This window comes from Hesperophylax consimilis, chromosome 4 (genome assembly GCF_061612785.1).
Source record: "Hesperophylax consimilis isolate HC1 chromosome 4, BYU_Hcon_1.0, whole genome shotgun sequence".
In the NCBI taxonomy this organism is placed as follows: domain Eukaryota; kingdom Metazoa; phylum Arthropoda; class Insecta; order Trichoptera; family Limnephilidae; genus Hesperophylax; species Hesperophylax consimilis.
In genome coordinates, this window is record NC_142839.1 from 5239784 (window position 1) to 5263948 (window position 24165).

General features: G+C 35.0%; 1 protein-coding gene across 1 annotated transcript; it reads right to left on the reverse strand.

Annotated features, from left to right (window-relative positions):
• Positions 1-6026: 6026 nt before the first annotated feature.
• On the reverse strand, positions 6027-23786 carry Bgb (core-binding factor subunit big brother). Its single transcript, XM_089631157.1, has 4 exons — positions 23397-23786; positions 19824-20003; positions 8558-8782; positions 6027-7598 (listed from the first exon to the last, which is right to left on the reverse strand). The coding sequence occupies exons 1-4, from the start codon at positions 23568-23570 to the stop codon at positions 7485-7487; spliced, it is 693 nt and encodes a 230-aa protein (XP_089487283.1). The 5' UTR covers positions 23571-23786; the 3' UTR covers positions 6027-7484.
• Between the last annotated feature and the right edge of the window lie 379 nt (positions 23787-24165).

A 24165-nucleotide genomic window follows, 5' to 3' on the forward strand; every position in this document is an offset into this window, starting at 1 on the left:
AGGGGCGACTTTTTTAATTTTACCCTTTGAACCACTTGTTTCGGCAGTTTCCTGATTTGTTGAATCGACATCATTAATTAAAGATAATTCAAATATGAGATAAATACAAATGATATACCTTAACAATTTGCATTACCGAAAAATTACCATAATAATCACTTGTTCAGCCAGCGTATCCTTTGCGATACTATTAAAAAATCATTTGTCTGCATATAATTAGCTATTCTGGGAAATTCACTTATGATAAAACAAATACTATTTTCATAAATATAAAAATAAATTATTTGGTAAGACGAAACAATTTACAAAAACATAATTTTCCAAAAACAAGTAAGTTATTACGAAAATAGAATCAGCTGGCGCAAGGCGACGATTTAACGTCGGCAATCAAGTTAAAATAACGATTTAAAAATGAAGAACTATTTATACATTAGAGAAATGCACATTGGTACAAAGCAAATTGGTTGATTGGAAGGATTTGTGTCAAATTCACAATGGAGGTTCGTTTCGTAAAATCAAGGAAGTTGGCTGTAATATGATACCAGAGTCAAATGCATTGCTTACATTTTTTTCCGGCTTCGGGTACTATATTGTCTTTGGGAATTCGATATGGAGAGTATTTATATAAATAAGAGAACGAGGAGTGAACATGGTCCCTGAAGAGTCTCATTTTGTAGATGACAAATCATTTCAAAATTCGAGTTTAAGAATGAGTGGCAAAATCAAGCAATTTTCATGTGGCAAGTTTTTAACCGTTTTAAAATATTAGGCAGATTTTTGTCTATCTCTCGGAATAGCCGAACGGATCAATGATCCCTACTATCAATGTCGTAGGGTGGTTAACCCCCCCCCCACCCATCGGTCTCAGTATTGCGTTGAAAAAATGAAAGTTGTACTCGTAAATTATATTCCTGGAAAGTACAACCATATTATTTACACCATATCTTTTATTAACACAGGCAAAATTTTCCTCTTACAACATCCCCTCTAGGATCGAACCCCCCCATTTGAATATTATAGCTTCGCCACTGCCTACTAGTTTTTCAGAGCACTTTCCGCTAAGATACCAGTAGAACAAGTATTCTCCTGACGTCTTTGTTATCAAGACTGCAAGAATGGATCTATCTATTTCAAAATTTTGTTAGCATTTTTTATCCATGCACAGGAGACTATATTCCGCGCGGCGGTCCTGTCTAATGTCTGCGATAATTGCCGGCTAAATCGTTACAAATAATAATGCGCGGGCATCGCTGACACGCACGCCTCCTGGCGATAAATATCCCAACTGTTGTGTACAAGATAACAGAACAAAGCGGAACAGGAACATTGGAGACTAGAGGGCGGGCAAGAACCCCAATTCAACTTTCCTTTCAAATTTACAGCCTTGAAAATTAGCCTTAGAAGTCCGAATGGTTCGATTGTTAATTTTATCGCCGTACCATGTTACAGGCTCTCCAAATGACACACCTTTTCACAGAATTTTAAGGCAGTTTTAGGATATTTGGTCATTAGAATCTATGAAGGATAATCACACGCCTTTATATCTCATTGATGAGACCGCCGCGGCCTCCGTGGAAGTGAGGAAAATCGTAGTTATTAGCAACTGCAGGTAGAGTTATCAGGTAAAGATGTTGCTTTACCGGAAATGACGAACCTGTGATCCAATATCCGCCTGAGAAACTCGCACTCTTCTAAAGGTTTTTTATTAATTTTCTAAATGTAGGTTTTTACTTTGCGATGACATAATTAATTAATTCAAAGTCAAATTACTTTTTTTACACCACAGATTCAAAGAATATATTATGTCAAATAAAATCAACAAGAAGAAAAAAAATTGTAAGCAATCCGACTAATAAATATTTTCCGACAAGTGATTCTGTTAAAAAAGTGATAGCATGCTAATTTTATGATATTCAGAATATATCGAGAACACGTGATCTTTGCTAATAAATATGGTGATGGAATGCGAGAATATCAGTATGTTAATATCAGTATTTGTATGAAGATGTGTTCATACGTTGATAATTTGTTAGGAACTCTGTCAATTCATTCGTTAAAGGCCTGCAGTTCCGTTTTTAACAGGAAAATGCATAATTTAGGCAGATTTTGAATAAATTAATAGTATTATAGTCAGTCAGTTTTCTACGTGTTAATGGTAATTCCCTAATTAACACCCACCGCTCCTACCCCTCCACCAATTCTTCTACCGATTTGATTTTCCCCTCTCCTTCTTCCCTGGCCTATCGCCCTGTCCTCCAACCCCTCTCCCAATAATTAACCTGTGTATAATTTTCAGTATACGACTCATCCCGATAAAGAGAACATCGTTTTCTAAACATGTAGATTTTATATCTTATAAATTGAACACAGTAAATTTACTTTAGTTCGTTATTTGTGTATACATATTTTATATTATATTATTTTGTGATCTTCGATCTATATTTATATAAAGAGAAGAGTGTCAGTGGCGTACATCGGACGGACGATGGGCGGGATTTGTACAAATCTACAGTTTTATTCAGAGAGTGATGAAATTTTTCACACCTGACCTTCAAAACAAGAGTGTCTGTATGATTTCGAAAAACACTGTGAAAAGCCCGGGCAACGCCTGGGAATTCGGTCAACATAATATGTTTATAAATATTGTCGGAGACCATGTAAATGATGGGTAGTCGCTGTGAGTTGAATAGTAAATGGTACCTAATGTATGCGAAGTGTGTTGTTAAAATCATGTTTGAACACTAATGCATGTCCCTACATATAAAATAACGCCCCCGATGTCACGGTTAGTGAGCTGCAACACAATACTTTAAATTATAACAATTAATTCGTTGGCAATTATCGTTACAGCCCGCTTGTGTTACTACAAACTAGGCTATGCTTGGACGAGTAGGCACCATTTAATGTGAACACAATATCCTAGTATTATGGAGGTACACGGTGTTCTGAAATATAATATGCAAAAACAGAGTGATACCTATTCTTTAAATATAAAATTCGAAAACAGAATGATACCTATTATTTAAATATATTCAATACAAAAACATAGTGATACCTATTCTTTAAATATAAAATACGAAAATAGAGTGATACCTACTCTTTGAATATATTCAATTTTGACCGGTCGGTGGCCGAGTTGACATCGCGTTTGGGTCCCACCCAGGCGTAGTGTGTTCAATTCCTCGGCTGGCTAAGTCCTCCATCACAACACAAGCAACATTTTCAGCTTACTGTGGTGGTAGTAGGAGATTTTCAAATATTGTCAGGTTATTCGTAACCCGGGAATGTTTGTCTTTCTTTTTAAAAGAAATAGTAAAAGAAATACGAAAACATAGTGATACCTATTCTTTAAATTTAAAATACGAAAACAGAGTGATACCTATTCTTTATAAATTATTACGTTGATCTTATCCAACCAGATTCTCTTCTCTGATTTATTTTGAATTTCACGACCAGCACGGGCTTTTTACATATTTATTTTTTTAACAGAGAAACTAGCAGTCCACGTTGTAGTGCTGGTACCTACTCTGATTTATGGCATTCAGGAACTGGCAGAGAAAGGATGAAAGCGTATTGAATGGTGTGGAAATGAGATTCCTGAGGCGTATGTGGTAAAACCATGTATGATCGAGTGAGAAATGTGGACATCCGCTGAGAATGCAAAGCTGATGTAAGCATAATGAGTAAGATTAAGAAAGGGACGCTTAGATGATTTGGGCATGTAGAGCGAATGAATGAAGAAAGGAGTGTAAGGAGAATGGTCGAAGAAGTCCAGGACGCCCGAGGAAGACATGGTACGATCAAGTGAAACAGATACTTGAGTCGCGCCATGTCAAGAGTCAGAATAATAGAAGAGTATGTATGAATGTGACTGAGGCAAGGAGTGTGTGCCAAGACCGATTTGTTTGGCGGTCCGTCATCTCTGCCTACCCCTGCGAGAAAACGGCGTGATATCACAAAAACAAAAACTCTACAATGCTAGATGGAAAAATATATGGATAAAGAATAGTTAAATAAATGTTAAAAGTCGAAGCATATCTAGGCAGTTCTTTTAATTTGATTTGTTGTTATGCTTGCTGATATAAAATCTACCAATACCTGTTGTTCATACGTTAAATATGTCAACAACATCCTTATAATATTTACCGAAATTCTGTATATGGCGAACGGAAGTATACAATTTGTATTCCGTATTGGGGTTGTTGCAATAATACGGTGTTGGTTTGCGAGGTACATGGAAAGAAATCAAGTGTAATAGTTCAAGGCTGTCATTATAGAATTTATGATCTTATATAAACAAGGGAAGTCATTTACTATGTTATTATTAATTCATTTATAATTCTGTCTATCTTGACTGAATGAATAGCATAACTTGGTGCCCACCCGTTGAGTTGTACTCGATTTGACTCCTAATGACGTGTACCTATTATTTTTTTATTACGTGTAAGAGCTATTCAAATATTGTCAGGCTATTCGTAATCCTGTAATGTTAGCTAAAATGTAGGTGTCTAGGAGGCTTGTAGCGCTCTGAAATTAAAACCCCTCTCTCTGGGCTCCCTCTATTGCAACACTTGGTTTCGAACTTTAAAAGCAATTTTTTCATGCTCTATGGTGCCAAATGGGCTTAAATTTCGGAATCGTGATAAGAATCATGGTCTTTAGCGAAATCAGTAACAATATCTACAAAATGGTGCATTTATGGAAAAATCATAATTCTTACGGGCACTATTGCAAGGCTTCGGTTCGAACTTTAAAAGCCATTATTTCCGGCTCTATGGTGCATAACGGGTTGAAATATTGGAACCGTGATAAGAATCAAGTTCCAAATCGAAATCTGTAACAATATCTACAAAAAGTTGCATTTATGGAAAAATCATAATTCTTAACTAAGTAGGTAGTTGCAATAGTGGGAGCTCTTTAATCTGCGATACTTGTACAGTAATTGAATTTTTCTTGGGGACACAGGCAATAATCAGGAATCGTGTGTTTATTTTACCAGTTTTTAATGGAAATTAATAGTGTTCTGGGGAACTAGCGTAACTGATCCCTTTGGTGCGTGTCCATCAGCCGGGAGTTATACAAGAACCTATGTACCCATGCAGCACTTGTACGTACAAGGTTGACATTTTACGCAAAAAATACAGCATAGCCTTGAAAGTACCATTTTCAGTGATTATTCTAGTTCCACCTCACAAATTTATCTCTTTTATCGTTTTAAAAATACTCTCCATGCTTCTTACTTGCAGGATGGTCTTGTATTAGTTCAAATTTTTAAATAAAACCTCTGTTTTAAGGTATATTTATACTGATTCTCATCCACACTAGCGATTGATGTCATATATATACGAGTATATACATTTACCATATTATTTGACAAATACCTTTCTTCAAAATGTGGAAACATGTGAAACTGCTTACTGGAGGTTAAAGCCATTGAATCCACCTAGATTTCACCGTCTATCCCATATTTTTAGGTTCCATAAATTAGGCACATTATGGCAAGCGATAGCTCAAAAGTTTTTGCAAACTTGGCATAATGTGTCAACAATTTCTCGAGTGGATGTAAAAGACGAAAGAGACTAGATATATTCACAAAACAGTAAATAAAAGATGGGTATTTATTCTTTTGCAAATCGTATAGTTTATTTACAAGTATCACAACACTTATTAAAATATAATTACATACATAATAATGTTCAAACTTAAAATTAAATAACACTTTATACAAATATAATGATCAAACGAATTAAACAAATACCAATAAATGCACTAAAACGAACATTTTTAAGTAAACGAAAACAGTTTGATGAGAGTCATTTAAAAGATTTGCTACATAATCCAGCTATGTAAGATTAAATAAATTTTATTTTTAAGAATTTACCTTTTTTTTTAAGTAAATACATGATGGCGAAATAATTTTAATAAACAATTACATACATTACAATTTACAAAGTGTAATCTCAATTTATTTAAACAAATTGATATTATCACTTAATTTGTATCAAAATAATTTAAATAACGTTGAGTGGTGAAAAATGTGATTTAGAGTTTGGAAAAAACACTGAATAATGAAATAGCACAATTCCTAGAAACTATGTGAATATTATTTTATACTTAAATAACATCTTAAGCATAGTATAGGTTTTTCAGTCACACTTCTTTAATGTTTTCAGATTCCCACATTGATTAAAAATATCAATTATTTTTAGCGTTATTAGAAATATTTGTTAGGTTAAGTACCCTTTTAAGTGTTTTGTATTTAAAATTCAATCACTTTTCTTTGGCTTATTTAAATTAACTTGTTTTCTACACCAATATCTAAATAATTGAATATTATTTCTTTCAGTTAAAATTTGCTCAATAATATTTTCTTAAGAAGATTTATAAAACTGATGTTTGTTGTCCACCATGTTATATCACCCGAAGTTTCTTGATAATGACTTGAATTTGAATGTGTAATAGTATATAAAAAAACACTTGGGCTGTGTTGTTTAAAAGATGATTCTAGTGACAGGGTGTATGCTGATGGTGACTTTCGTCGTAGTGTACCTACCTTAAAACGACTCCTGTTAAGTTGTCATGATTTCCTTATTTCTGTATCTTGAAGATAGTTCAAGTGTCCTTTGATGATGGCTTCAGTGTACCATCAAGACTACATCTTCGTGACCTGTGCTGATAATGTCACGGGCGCGCTTTAATGATGGCTCGAGCAACGTCTAAATACTTCAATGGGCTCGAGTGTGTTTAGTTTTGACGACTCTGTTACATATTTCGGGTAATCTACTGAGGGGTGCTTTGATGAACATTATTGGCTCGAGTATGTATTTTGTGTATATCGAATTATCATAATATCCATCGTTTCGTGTGATGATGACTTGAGTATGTCTTCATGATAGTTTGGGTGTGAATTGATGATGGATCTAGAATGCATTTATAGAGACTCGGTTGTGCATTTCAAAAACTGGCGTAATTTAGGAGGAGGGTTTGGGTTTTGAGAAAACCATTTATTGGATAACCAACACCTCTGCCATACTACCGCGGCAACCAAAAACAGTGTTTTCCTTGACACTCTCAACCACAATCGCTCGACCAACAGCGTTGCGCGGCAGTGGAACGTATATTTTCTCACTTACGTCACTCCTGGACACACTGACCCATAGATTCCTAGCCAACTCTCATGCCTTTTTCCTTCACAGAACTTCCTCTCCTTCCTTCCCTTAGAAAAGATCCTCCACACAGCAGCAAAAGATAACATAAGCCCTAACGGAAATTGTTTTTCTCAAGTGTCGAATAAATGTTTAAAAAATAACTTGGTGATAACGTCCATAACAACTAAGCTCATGTCGAACTGTAGTGTGCCTTCTAGAAAGCTCCGGTGTGTCTTCATGATAACTCTGGTGTGGTACATGATTCGGGGACGGGGTTCGGTGGAGTGGGGTCTAGCAGGGCGGTCCTTGGTGTTGCGAGGCTCCCTGCCGGCGGCACTAGGACAGGATGGCCCCCTGCGAGTGGGGCTTGAGCCCCTGGCCGTGCTGCGGATGGCGAGGGCTCTGCTGATGGCAGCGGGGCTGATGGAGACCTCCGGACATGCGCAGTTGCTAAGGGAAGAAAGCCTTCATTAGTTTTATGATAATTAATATTTATTTGTGATTAATCTTGCAAGACCAGCAAGAGCACCCACCAATTCCCCAAACCGGCTTAAAGGGTCAGATTTGTCTCGGTTGCATCGGTTATTACGTCCTCAAGACATTTTTCGCCCATCCCAATACTAAAATACTGTTAATTCATTAAAAATCTGGTCAAATTATTCGGTTTCCTGTTAAAAATCTGAATGTTTTATGAGGACGGCGGAACACGTGTTCCTACAAATACTGATATAAATAATGATGCGCTGATATTGTCGCATTCCGTCATGATATTTATTAAGAAAAAAACACGAGTTCTCGATATATTCTAAAGGACTAATATTTTATCAGGAAACTGGAATGCTATCACTCTTTTAACAGGATCATTTTTATCCGTTCACCGGCACTATCGAGAACATCGGCGCTTTTCATATAAATATACCTAATCCGTTAATAGAACAACGATATAAATACTTCCACGCTAAACAATGTAAGGACACTACATTTTCCAGAATGAGACAAAGATGTGGAAAAATTTGGTAAACACAGATAGAATTATCATAATTTTATGTCTATAATTTTCAAAAGGTGCCAAAATCCAAGCCTCGGAGTGTCATAATAGTTAATTTTATCGATTTAATTCAACTCCGCATCTCACACCAGTGCCGAGATAATGTATAATAATCAAACAATGTTGCAAACTAACAATGCTACAAACAAACAAAGTTACAAATAGACAACGTTACAAACAGACAACATGAGAAACAGACAACGTAACCAATAGAAAACGTTACAAACAGACAACGTTACAAACAGACAACGTACAAAGTGACAACGTTACAAACTAACGTCAAGAAATTTATTAGACTCTTCAAGATCCAGACACAATAACTAATAATTGATCGTGCATAATATTTAGAATGTGCACCAACCTCCATATCCTGATGGGCGTGATCCCTGTAGGCGCGCTGCTTCTCCTCGAATTCGCGCAGCCGCTGGTTGTAGCGCTCGATCTGCTCCCGAAGCAGCGCATCCTCGTGCGCCGCGCGCTCCGTGTCCAGCTCTAGTCCGCCCGCACCGTCCAGCCGCTCCAGGTCCAGCCAGCCACGCCACGCCACGCACACGCCGTTCATTATGAAGCGGGACACGAGGTGAACCTGCAAGAACAATCATTTATAAATAAACATTTTGGAAATGATTTGAAACTTTTCCTTCTCCTTTAGCCAACGTTTCAGACAGCCTTGCAGTGGCCATCATCAGATCAAACATCTGATACCTACCCCAAAAATCAATAGTGATAATTCTAGATATTTGATGAAGACTTTAAGAACCGATATAGATTTGAAGATCTTGATTCAAGATAGTGACCCAATTTCATTAGCGATAATAGGCTTACAAACCCCATTGTAATGTTTCTAACCATTGTCGAAGATAATATCAACAACTCTAACTGAAAATATGAATAGACATGGAATATAGAAAATAGAAATAGAATACACAGACATAGAAATTAAAAAAAAGGTAATGGTCGCAAGTAGGACGCGAACCCAGGGGGTCTACACAGTGAAATCAATAACTTTACATTATCAAATCGGTGGACGTAACTACTGATTATTTTATACCTATTTTCCGAGCACGGTCGCGTTGTTGATAGCCATACCTATATTGATAACGCATACAAGTGTATTTTATTTTGAATTATAGGTTATAATCATCGCTTTTGTGTAAATATTGTTTGTGACAAAATACATATCCTAGTAATGAGGAATATGGACCGTTCACAAGTAGATAGGTACCCATATTACTTTTGTGTAAATACTGTTTGTGACAACATACATATCCTAGTAATGAGAAATATGGACCGTTCACTAATAGGTAGGTACCCATTTACTCTGTACATTGTGACAAAATACACATCCAGGTAATGAGAAGTATGGACCGTTCACAAGTAGGTAGGTAGGTAGATACCCATTTTACTCTTAGTATCACTTTACTCCGTACATTGTGACAAAATACACATCCTAGTAATGAGAAATATAGACCATTCACAAGTAGGTAGGTATGTGTAAAAAGGTTTTTAATAAATTAGCAGCAGCTAGAATCATTTAATTTAATAGTAATATTGAAGCATGTAGTTATTATAAAGTAGGTACCTATTCTAAGTAGTTATCAAATCGTTTCAAACGAGGAAAATTCCTCGATGTAGAGCATTTGACAAATTTAATAATTTGAAATTATGACAAAATATGGTGAATGAGTTATTATTTGTTTGTTTTTGAATTTGTAAAATGCAAATAAATTAAGTAAATAGTGCACTGAAAAAAATTGATCTGCGATAGCCTTCATATCATTCCATGATATATTATGATTTATAATCCGAAAAAAGAAGTCATGATGATTTTATTTTACGCTATGCAAATAGCTGATAACCCTAAAAAGCGGTTATAAAAAAGGCGTTCGGTAACTACATACAAAAACTCAACATCTACATGTCAGGTGGAAGGTAGAATGCGGACTAGCGCCATAAGGTGGAGGCGGAAGGAGCAAGAACTCGTGCGCGTGCCACTAATTACTGCCGATACCGGTCCCGTCTCAAGGGAGGTTGATCTCTTCAGTTTTTATGGCAATAACACACATGTTCCTCGAGATGGCTCGCGCCTCTTAATTGGCATAAAGCATTGAGAATTCAGACCCCACGAGATGAGGAAAACTAATCATTTCAAACTGACGTGAAATATCTAACAGATCAAAGATGCCAAATTACATTTTACGGTTTTCATTGCACAGCGAAAAATGAGTAATTATTTTTCTGCGTGTGCGAAAGCAAAATTGATAGATTAAGTAAAATAACATCATTTGTATCGAATAACGAACGGTGAGCGGTTTCATTTGCTATGGGGCTTAGAAATATATATGTTTTAAATTTCACAAGACGGGATACCGATTCTTTGTCACATACCTACGTTTCAATTGTTTGAGTAGGCTAAAAATTTTTCAAAATCCACATGATTTATGAATCTGAAGTACATACACAAGGTTTTAGGTGGGGAGTCACGCAAGGTTCTGCGTTGGGACCTGTTACGTTGTTGAGCGGACAAAGGCGGGACAATTAGTCCGCTGGACTTGCGTGTCCATGCGTCAGGAGGACTCCACAGAGCATACAAGACACACCATCTGACCTAACATATGCTGCTAAATTACTTATATAAGATACTTTTTGGCGAGAATTTCAAACAGCTACAATACACAACTTCGGTTAACTAGACTTAAAAAAGAAGCAAATATAACGTTCTATTTAGAAAATACACTCCATGAGGAACAATCTTTATATGATGTAGTATTTTGAAACACTAACTTTACAACCTGGCTTTGATCGAGACATTGATTGGAATAGGTAGGATATGAAAAAGAAGCTGCGACTTAAAAAAAGTTACACGATATATGTAGAAATTTCCGGCAGAAACTGGTGGAGAATGCGGTGGCAATGTTGAGAAGCTGAAGAGAGGGAAAAAGTATGATACAGGGGGAAGTTGGGAAATACCTGGCTATTCAGCAGACCTGGCCAATAAACATGGCTAAATTCATTTCAAGCTACGTTTTGATTCGAATGTTGGCACGGATATTACGATAGGATTTGGGAACCTTTCAAGAGTTTTTAGCAAGACTCGGAAGCAGATTTTCTGCTTTATATTTTATCTACGTATTTAAGTTTTCAAATCTGATAACCTATATTCCGAACTTTTAAAGCGGGGAATTTTTGTCGGTTTTTTAATTTTTGGAGTTTAAGATTCAAGGCAAATAAGGCCCAGTCTAAAATTACATAAAAAATTATTCAAATACCTTATCAGAGTAATGAGGTAATATGTACCGAGGCTTATCTCGGCTCGTGTTGCTCGCGATTATTATTTGTTTGATTTCGGCTGAGAAAATTAATGATGCTCGAGCGGCATCCAAAATGGCGGCCGGCAGCGTCCCGACGCCCCGCCCCGGCGTATCGATCTCCTCCCACAGCCTCCCGCCTCCTCCCACAGACCGACACCCGCTGGACCCCCAACGTATAAATCTGGATAAGCCGAAGTTTTCCGCAGGGCTCACAAAAAAACAGATAACTCTGTATTCGGTTTGTTCCAATAACAAATTTTGAAAAACTAATTCGTGCCGTGATTGAGTGTCCTTTATTAAGATTATAGGGATAAGCCCTACAGATTATTTGATGTATAGAATTGGTTGGTTATTATTATTATTTATTTATTTCTTCAGTAAGTGTATTTACGTTTAGACTTCAGATACATACCAAATCACAAGTAAGTTACACATGCAAGTTCCTACCTATCTTTATATAGTTTTATTGTCTTCCAATATTATATACTTGACTAAATATTTGGGAAGTTACCTATACATGATTTTTTGTGAATCAAAATAAATAATTATGAAGAAAATATACAGATATAAAAGATTAAAAATGTGTTAAAATCGTTTGTTAAAACTGTTATTAAAAAATTTAAAAAAAGTTTCTATGTATGTTCAGCACAACCACAGAAAACATGAATGAAGGATTTTACTTAAGGGTAGTGTAATTTAGGAATGATTTTTATTTTACGTGTACACTATACACTTTCACAAAACTACATTCTAATAACCGACTTACGTTTTATTAGTCGATGGATACTCGTTACTTTATTATTGGCGTTTGAATAGAACAATAATCTCGTAAAAATTGTCGACTTCAGGCGTAGATTCATTTAACAGCCGATATTTTTTCCGAGACGCATTTATAATGCTAGATTAGTTCTGAATTTCGGAACTAGGAGAGATCTGTGCTCACTTCTCAGGGACATAAAGGATTATTTAAAAAAAAATAATACGAGACACTTTTAAATAATGCTACAAAACAAGATTTTATAAAGCTTTTCTTTTACATAATATCTATTAGTATTAGAAAATGTCAGCCCTAACACAAGTCAAATCCGGGGAGAGTGGGGTAAAGCGGACAGGCGCCATTAATGAGAGACTACTTGAGGGAGTGTGCTGGTTCGAAATGAATATATTATTTTCATCATCTCCTCTCTTCCCATCACATGTAATCCCCCTTTAAGTTCAAATAGTAGATAGCTACCTATATACTTTTATAAAATACGTAACATTCACTTTGGCGAATATTATTTTAGGAGGGTCCGCAAAATTACTCGCTCGAAGTAAGTATGTAGAAAAATGAATTTATTTAATCTAAAAAAATATAACTATCTACATAATGTTTCATTTTCTTCATAAAAACAAACGCATTTTGATATTCTAATACAAATCAGAAATTTTATTTGAATTATTTACACTTCGCGCCCTTGAGGTGTTTTTGCACAAAAACGGCGCTATACAAGTCATCCAAGTATTATTTTATTATTTATTCATAATTCATGTTATGTCTAGGTACATATACATTATATTTTCTGTTATATTCTAGGTACCAACTATTCCTTGAATTCTTTAATTAAAAACTAGTTTTACGCATTCGTTGAGTGCAGTATTTAACTAACTTTAGTATTTAATAAAATAAAATTTAAATTTAATAACTTCAGATTGCTCTAAATCGTTAAAAACAATAATCATCTCAAACAGACAGAAATAATACCTTTATTAAAACTATCTACGTTCTAAAATGCTTTAACTTTGAAAATATTAAACATTGTTCCTACTTACTATTAAAATACATAAGAATATAAATAGAAATCAAAAAGAATTTTCAATATGGCCACTCTGTAGTTTCCGGTTACATTGCTCCCCAGGTTCCCCCTCCACTTCGTATAGAAAAGCAAAAGGGGGCCGAGCCTGCAGCAGCCGGCTGTATGGAGTTAGGGGAGAGCTGGGTGGGACGCCACCAGCCGACTCCCGTGGAGATTGAATTACACCCCTGTGCCCTACGCGCTGTGCACCCATGTAGTATTATTTCTTTTGTGTCTCTCAATATCAAAATCCTGCATGTATTTCAACTCGAGAGGGTCCTTATGTAATGTCAGATCAAAATATTGTACCTACTTAAGAGGATTGGGAATTTCAGCAACAATACCGCCATTTATAACCCAATAATGTGAGAGACCTTTTATGTGTTTTTTGCCCATGGCTGAATAACAGCTTTTTATTGTTGATATGGATTTTTTTTTGCTAGCAGATTTCTTGTCAATTTCAATGGTTTATTTGCAAACTGATTTTATTGAAAAATAAAGTCTTTTTCTCAGCAAAAAAAACAAATGACTGATTCTTCGGGGAACATTTTTGTAATAAATCACTTCAAGAATGTATTTCGCTCTGAAAAAGTAGATCACAATAATGCAAAATTAATAGTTGTTCAATCAACTCAGTTTTAAATAAACCGTTTTGCCTTTCGTCTCTCTATAAATTTGTTTCCGTTTTCGAAAATTTGCAGCATTCACTTTATTATTCAAGCAAACCTTTGACTAGATGGCTGACTTTGACTAACTTTGAGTACGGTTTAGTAAAGATTCTTTTTTCGAATGTAAAATCATCGTGTTTATTTGGACTTTCTTATTTGCATTTTTTCAATATTATGGATCTTACCTCCTAAAGAAAGAATGAAAAAATATTTGAATACTTCTTATTTAAAATTTTAAAAAATATTTCAATAAATATGTAAATATCTATGGTTTATATATATTAAGTACCTACTTATAAATCTTGTGATTTCAAATGAAATTTTGCTACGTGGTACGCATATTTTACTATTATATCTGCGGATTGTTTTTCTCGAGATTCTATTTTTAAGTGGGTAATATCCACCTCTGATATATTAATATCATGATTATTCATACGACGTTTCACCCAGATCCGGGGAATTTTCTCATTTATTCATTAAAAATAGTTTCCCATGAATATATTGTGAATTTATTTATAACACATTTCAATGGATATCGTATTAGTATGAATCACGCTTTAGTTGGTGCATTATGCAAAACTGGTTTACGAGAAGAAATCAGTCTACCGCTGATAATCAGAAATAATTGTGCAGTAATTTCCATTAATAATGATAATTTGAATAACTGACCATCAGAAGCGTCATCGCTGTCAATCGTTATCAGTCATCATATATCGCAACTAATCATCATTTCAATGTTGATCACGATCATCGAGGCACGTTTGTTAATCCGGTTTTACCGCTATATTATATATTATCAACGAGAAATTTACTACGTTAAGTTCTTGGAAACGGCTGATACTCGGTGGCGTAATAATACATTAGAACCAACCTACAAATTAAGATGAAATATTTGTTTATCTGTAATGATTGAATCCCAGAGGAAAGCGAATTGAATTAACATATACCTAAAAAGCGGTGATCGGGTATATCATCAGAATGACAGTTACAAAGAAAAACACACCTACAAAGTGATATAAAGCCATGAAAAAAAAACTAGTCAAATGGGTAACTATTTAACCTCGTTTTTATTTCATCACTTTAATGACTCTATATCACTTTTCAAAGGTGTGTTTATTTGTCATTTTGATTAAATATCATGGAACCCTAAAAAGCAAATGTTCCAAAGATTTGGATACTCCACCAGTAGATAGGTTGAATGTTGAATGAATGTGTGGAATGAGTTTGCGGGATTTTTTCCGCACGGTGCAAAAACATATTATGAACATGATGACATATTTCATTTAGAAAAAAATATTTATGTACATTGTCCGAATGCTATCTATCGATATGTCTATTATCTAGTTTTGGATTTGATGGACCTTGTGAAAAATGACATAAAAAAAACTGTGTTTTTAAAATTATTTATCATATTATTACGTTATTATTTACAAATCAATACAAGATTTATAACACAAAGATAGATTGAACGCCCAAGCAACAGCAAGAAAAAAAGACAAAAAAAATCAATCAAATACATAAAAAGATAACTTTCTTGAAAATCACTTTACTGTTATGTCAATTGGTTTTGGTGGCACTCAAACTTCACCTGGACAGTATAATATAAGAACAATCTGCAAAGAGTGGTTTAATTTAAAATTTAATTATCATACATAAGCTATAAAGTGTGTTTCTCTTACATTTGAGTACAGGACAAGAGTCCCAACTGCTACAAGCCGTCGGGAGCCAGTGAGACTCTGGTATTCTCAATTGCTGTATTTATTTATCTACATTAAAGGGGCTTTTACAAACATGTGATTTACATATTTTAGTGGAATAGTAATCATGAAGTAAATTTTGCTATACATTATTTAAAACCCATGCAGAAAAATAGTATTATGATAACCTTAATTAACCAAGAAAGCTTTGGAAAACAAAGAGTTAATGTTTGTCTATGTTGCTTATTTCGGAACTTGTTTCATCGTCTTTATAACAGCATCTATTGAAAATATGGCCATTGGAGAATCCGGCGCGATTAGTATGTTAGAGCTGTATCGGAAAATTTATAATAGGATGTTCTGATGTGATGACAGGAGAACCGGCCAGTATTCTGTGAACGATGGCCGTATACATCTTTCACCTTGTGCCTCGTGGGCTGTTGTAGTTAGGGACTACGTAGCGGGCTCTTTGGCGGATGCTGGGTTTCCCAGAATGACGTCACACAGGTGAGAAGGCTGCCCCGACGTGACGCGCGGCGTCTGCCCAGCAGCTCATTTCTTAATAATAACTAATTGGTATTGATTTTATTATGTATTGATATTAGTATTCAATTAGTTGAGTGGAAATATTATGTTGGAGTATAACTACGTTGGGTTGCTATTATTTTTCAAGTTTAATAAGGTACTTACTTATATTAAAGACATATAAATAATATATAAGTATATTTTTACGCATCATCACGCTCATTGATGAAATGCGCTGTTCCTACATAATATACTTCCCGAAGAATTAATTATTATTAAAAAAAGAACTGAACAATCGTAACATAATTAACAAAATTAAAAAAAACAACATTTCGAACCACATATATGTTTTAAAAGTGCTATAAAAATATTATTATTATCGTAGTTATGTAGCTTTGTAATTGGTCCTTTTCCAGATTCAATACAAAAATTCGACCGTTTGGAAAAAATTTCAAATTTTCCGGAATGGACCATGACAAGTTTCGTAGATATCTACGATTTTTTTGTAATTATGTATAACGCATTTAGGTTTTTTTTAATCAAACGCTCAAGCTCAAATCCCACTTTGATGCAATTGGTAAATATGTGCCTGCCTCTTCCGTATCTATTTCCTCTCCCAACTACCTTCAGTCTCACAATACACCCCAATTGAGTATCCCATAGTTTCACTGGTTCTATACTGGGGATTCTTCATTGAAAAAACTTAATTAAAAACCCATTTAACGAGGTCTCTGATTCGAATTTATGAGCTTAGTGTTTAATCTTGGATTTTTTTTGTTCAATTACTTGCTTTAACTATGTAGTATTCAGGTCTGAATAGTCATTAGGTACCTACTTATATATTTCTATAGTATCCTTTCTTACTGCATACATTCTCACAGTTCTTTTCATCTCACAACATACCGAAATGGGAGTTCCATAGTTCAATTATTGGCTTCAGACTGTGGGACTAACATAGAAGCATCTAACTAACCATCACGCCTTTTCCCCGCAGGAGTAGGCAGAGAGGACAGACCGCCAAAAAACTCGGTCTTGGCACACACTCCTTGCCTCATTCACATTCAAACATCGTCTCATACATACTCTTCTATTGTTCTGACTCTTGACATGGCCCGACTCAAGTATCTGATTCACTTGGTCGTGCCATGTCTTCCTCGGGCGTCCCCGACTTGTTCTACCATTCACATTTCCATCATATATTCTCCTTACACTTCTTTCGTCGTTCATTCGCTCTACATGCCCAAACCATCTAAGCGTCCCTTTCAGAATCTTGCTCATTGCGCTTACATTTCTTTGCGGATCTCCACACTCCTCACACGATCATACATGGTTTTATAGCACATACGTCTCAGGGATCTCATTTCTACAGCATTCAGTCCACTTTCATCCTTCCTCTGCCAGTTCCATCAGGGTACCAGCACTTCATTATGGACTGCTAGCTTCGCTTATTCAGACAACATTAAAGCAACATTTATATAATTTATTGCCGACATGACATGTTTTTATTTCATTTGCTGCCCATCACCTAAAAGGCAACGAATCGCAACAGGATATAAACCAGGAATAATGAAATGGGTTTTAAACAAAATAAATTAACGGTGCTGACCTATCCAATACGTGAGCTGGGTTCATTAGCTACCGGAGAAGATAAGATCAATAGTGACTAACTTCTCCAACGAGCAACAACTGAATTGATTGCCTAAATAGGTACCAGTGACATGACCTGGCTTTTCAGAACATAAAAGCGATGCTAAATTTAGTACCTACGGTGAATTTTTAATGGACAATAAGATTATTAACACCTTCAGTCGAGTGGTGTTACAATCTAGCCAGTCAGTTAACTATCCCGCAGCCAAGTGGGGGAGTAGGTAGTACCCAAAATTACTATACTCCTTACATTAGTTTAAATACTTGATATATCATTTTAGTATGTAACGTATTTCTGCGCTAATACATAAGTTGACAATAATAATTGATTGAATAATTGGGATTTCTATAGTTCAAAATACCATAAGACAGAAAAATGCATGGGGTCGTCGGAAGACCCACTTGGTTACAGACGTTTTGTTTGGAATCTTGGCTTGTCAAGAGTTAACAAAGTTCTTAAATTTGAGTATCGGACATTTTACCCGTAATTTTAATGGTATTTCGCAAACTCATCAACATGATAATTCAATACACATTTAAAAAGTCATATAAAGTCAAGACATATATGACTTTTTAAAGGTGTGTTGAATTGTCATCTTGAGTTATCGTGGAACCGTTTTTAATAGTAATAGAACAAATCTATCTCTCTATATACGATCATACCTACTAACACAACACTTCTAAGTATTAAAAATGTTGAGAAATCAATGTGGGAAAAAATCTTTTTATTTTAGACGACTTCACGCTAATTTAATTGAGCAAATATTAAAATTCAACATGCATGGTTTGACAATACGCATTTGACTGTGGCGATTAAAACGTGTTGCATAATATATGTATGATAATATTTGTATCTTTTATTTAACAAAAATATCGTTTTAGAAGATGGTTATTAAATGTTATAAGTTTTATTTGAATATCGTTCTAAAGTAGAATCAAAATAAAATATTCATTATAGTAATTATGTTTATATTTAAATTAATTCATCGTATTAATGTGGGATACCTTAGAAGAGATAATAAATAGTAAGTTATGTAATAAATAAGTTGGCAAGTGGGTAAATCCAAAACCTCCTAGATCATAAAGCCGGGACACTCATTCAAAGCAGCTTCTAAACTTGTATGGGATTTTCTTATTATTATTTATTAAAACTAACTAACTAACTAACTAACCATCACGCCGTTTCCCCGCAGGGGTAGGCAGAGAGGACGGACCGCCAAACAACTCGGTCTTGGCACACACTCCTTGCCTCATTCACATTCATACATCGTCTCATACATACTCTTCTATTATTCTGACTCTTGACATGGCCCGACTCGAGTATATCTTAAAATGTTTTAATTAATTAAATTTTTTTTTGAGGTTCCCGTACAAGTTAGGAGGCTTATTTGATTCAGTGTCCCGGCCTTGTGATCTAGGAGGTTTTGGTAAATTTGCGTTCACTAAATCTCTAGTATAGTTTTTATGTTAGAAACTTGCCTCACAATATGGGGAACCCCACCGTACGGGCGATTCTCGCTAATATTGATTCATTATTAGCATTACATAATACTATTTACTAATAGGTCGCTTAACCCGCTCATCAGCACTGATCAAATTTTCAAAGAATTTTTATACGATCTCTGAATTTCTGACAATTTGGGACCAGTGATGTTTTTTGTTTCTTTTAAGTGTTGATCGTGTTGCATGTGAATTGTAAATGAACAAAAAACGTGATGAAATGCAAAAATATTCGGATTTTCATGCACATGTCTACCGACCTAATGGTAATACGTAATTTACAAAAAGATTATCGAGAAACCTGTTAATTCATTCGGGATTTCTGCAATCTCGTGTTTAACCATAATCGGAAGATCTTTTTAATAAATTATAAATATCCTTTTTCTCCGTGTAATCTGACTCTTACAGTCTTCACATAAGTATTGATAATTTTTTTCTTCTTACCTTTCCCCTTTCTTTCTGGAAGTCGCATTCCCGCTCTGCATATGGTGCGTGATTGAAGACGAGCTGCAGGTTGGTGCCCGTCGCGGTGAAGGCCACTTCAGCGTGTCCCTCGCGGCAGCCATTGGTGAAGCGAACCTGGCGCTCCTCGAGCGGCCGGTCGCGGTAGCCGGTGTAACGCACCTGGAGATGGACGAGACGTTAAAGGTTAAATGGTTTTAGGTTGGGGCGTTAAAGGTTAGATTGTTAAAAGTGTGCGTTGGGATCTTGGAGGATATTTGAAATTAGAACTCTGCTTTAACGCGTTGCAGAACAGAATTAGTTAAGCAGTATTCCATTTTCTGGACATCTCTTGTTGGTTGGTTTTAAAAGGTAGGTACCTATCATCATTCATAAGCCATTGCTTCAAATGAAAGAGTAGTATAAAATCTGGCACCTAAGTTTCGCTAAGAATATATGTTATTTTAATCATAAGGTTCAATACATAATAGGAATGGGTACGTTTTACCCTATGCTTTATTTTCATCGCAGATAAAAATTACTAAAATTGAATATTGCTAATTTATTAACAATCTCTTCAAATTATTTGTAATTCAGCTAAGAACGATATTGCAGGCCCTTAACGGATGAATTGATAGATTTCTTTATAAACTTTAAGTAAAATACGAGACCATTATCACGATGTCGGAACACGTGTTCATAAAAATCCTAATATTTACGCTTTAACTCGTTATATATTATCAAGGAAAATGCAGGTGCATGAACACGTATTACGATATATTGGGAATTTACATTAAGTTTATCAGAAAATGGCAATTCCGTTTTTAATAGATTCATAATAAATTAGCAATACTCATTATCTCCAAAACCGAACCATAAAAATAATTTAAAAGACGAGGAAAAACTACGAAAATTTTCGTACCAAAATATTTTTTTAAATATAAATTTGTGAATATTTTGTACATCAATTCAATCAGTTGGCCACAATAATCAGCGGAAGATTATAATAAATTATTGGTCATTTTTAAACATTCGATGCATTATATTCATTCCCGAACTTGAGAAACTACATATAGTGCTTATTTTTGGTTACAGAGCAATGCACGCGACTGGTGAGTTTTTTAATTTTTTTTTACTGAAAACTGTATGTTTAAGATACGACTATCGTTTAAAGAAAATTTCCGTAGCGTGATTGTTCAAAAGTCAGAAAGGTTGCGGAACCAATTCCGACGCAAACAAAAAAAATAGGTGAGGTAGGTACCTAGATAGAAAATAAGTTTTTGATTTGCAGTCTTGTAATCAAAATATCGTTTGTTTTTAATGTTTGGAGTGTCTCACATATTCTTAAAATGAGGGGATGATTTCTCCAAAAACCTTTTCTTCTTTTGTTATTAACTAATTTTATTTTTAGCCATTTGTACAAGAATTTCATTTTCATCTCCAAACAATGTCAGGAAACACTAGTTAAAGTAATTCAAGTACGTCACTTAACACCCTGTATACAGCAGGTGTCTACATATATGAAATGTGAATTATATTTACAACGGAATAAGTGGTAAGTTAGATCATTGTTTAAATTAAATCATTATTTATATCTAATGAGATTATGTTTATTTATTCGCTTAAAATAATATAGTAGTTATATCAGAATCTAAACGATGCTTGAAATGGCTTTGGCCGTGTTCGGTGACTAGATCTGAATAGCTAGGTACTGTACCTATTTCTTCTTCCCCATCTCTATCCCCTTCCCACTACCTTCAGCCTCACAACATACCCCAATTGGGGATACCATAGTCTCACTAGCTCCAGACGGCTGGGAGCAGTTGCGGAATATGAAAAAAATATCTATAATATTGTAATGAATGATCGTGAAAACAAGTTCGTTTTTGATACTGACATTGGAAAATAAAGAATTATGGGGGGAATAATTTAACAAGCTACGCCACTGGGTTTGCTACCAACCTTTTTCGTTTCGGCACAGGTAGGTAGAGCAAATAAATGCGAAAAAAGTAATCCTAGAATGGTCGGACAGGTGAACCAAATTCATTTATAATGGTGGCGGTTCGTGTCAGGTGTCCATATATTGAGCAATCAATATTATTGAGGAGATATTTAGGATTCTTGAGGATTCAAGAAAATTTATCTTATGGAAGGCTGGTAAATTATCTGGTTACCTGTAAGGAGAAAAACGCCATCTTTCGAGATTTAATGGTAACGCGGAAATATATCCTTCAGCAAACAAGCGTCGGAATTTACCGGAGTCGGTGGGACTACGAGATAAATTTTATTTGACTTTATCAGGAATTTATTTGACATTAATTGAATTAATTTTAATTTTAAATAGCAAGGCTTCTGTGGTTGAGTTATTACGAATGAACGAGGGTTCAAATCCCGGCGTGCACCAATATTATTCAATTAAGTTGTGTTATTTAACAATTTATTCGTTGCTTAGTATGTAGTATATTTGGGCACGTTCCAGAGTGGTAGATACTTTTAGTATCGTCCTGGTGAAAAACCACCCTTCACCCATTTAAGATACTGCAGATCTGTATTTCAAGGTGTCCCCCACCTTCCTCTTATCCATCTCGTTCTCATCCCCTTCTGCCTCACAACATACCCCAATCGGGGTTGCTCAGTCAAGTCTCACTATCTCCAGAGGGTTGGAAGTAGTTGGGACTCTTGTGCGGTACTCCCATAAAAAAAATTAAAAACATTATTTCATTATGCTAAATAATAAGGTGAGAGAAGCAGAGGTCACCCACAGATGAACGGAATAATATCGAATATAATTATCGAAGACTGTTTTCAAATCAGGATAACAGAAAAAAATAATAGCTATGGTAGACTTTATACCTAATGATAACTTCTGCCATGAATAAATTAGTATCTGCCCGTGAAAAACATGTAAATGATATATCCTATCTTATATTTATTATAATATGATACCTCCAATTCCATCACACAAAGCTCCTTAAAATAATTGTTTTTCTTAATTTACACGAACAATTTTTTGTTTTCATAAAATTTTCATAATATATATATTTGTTTTTTATTATGGTGTCATATGGTGTTATTAGAGATACAGTCACAGGAGGAAAATCCATAATTGGTTTTACTTTGGCTATATTACAACATGGAATTTAATAGGTTTAATAAATTAAAACCCTAAAACCAAACGTTTCGTAGGTATGTACGTTGTACCTATTCACGTAACTGTTTGCGACGGTAGGTGACATTAAGAAACTACATATAATATCTACGATAGAAAATTTATTATAAAATATTATTTATTTGGAAATACATCAGAAACGTGATGTTTTCATGAACATCTCGTAAAGGGGTGACAATTGTAAGAATAAAACAAGAAACAAATGTTTTCTATGTTTACAATTCTGGTTTAATTAAAGTTACATTAAATAAATTGCTTGTCACAAAACAGTATTTAATTGTATATGATGATTAGTTATAAAAGTTTACACATTTATTGTAAAAACAGTATTCAATTCAGTTCTTAAATAATTAAAAAGTGGGTGTGTTTGTTGGTATAATATCGCTCTGAATCGAATAATTTCTTACCTCGCTTTCTCGACTTAATCGTTTGAAAAGATCGTCAGATTCAAACTTCGCTTTTTGATCTGGAACCACCCTTGGCATCTTGAAGATAAATCTTGGCTTCGGCTGTTCGTACAACCCCATTGAGTCAAAAGGCAACATCCCCGCAAGGGCCGCAGCATCTGACATTGAATGCATCCTTGTCTCCTCACTTGAAAGTGGTATTTTTACTTACTGTCTTTTTTTAATATACAGAAACAAGTAAAATTCACTATAAACAAACTGTTTTCACTCATACACTTAAAACAATGGTTCAAAAAGCAATATTGATTTCAGTGTCACCACAAATGATAAATGGAATTTAAAATCGATCGAAATTTTATATCGTTCCGCGACACATCAGCTCTAGTCGAAACCCAGCGAGTCACTGAAAAATATGACAATACAACCTCGTCCCCTCTGAATCTGAAGTGGGCGGGCCTCGCTTGACAGATAAGGCAGTGGGGGGAATGGAGGCCGATGATTGGTCGACAGGTCTGGGGGAGGGGCGAGTGAAAGCTCTGGAAGGGTGGAATTTTCCGGCCACCCCGCCCACCCCCTTAAAGCTCCTGTCTGGATTTTTTGATTGGAAAATAATGGGATTGCAAAATGTGTCGGTTATAAAATATATTTGGCAGAATAAAATATTTACAGACTCAATATTAGATACAAATATAAAATATTTTTTTAAATTGGCTAATTCCTCAACTGTCTTAGAAATTTATAATACCTACTATATAAAAAAAAATTACAC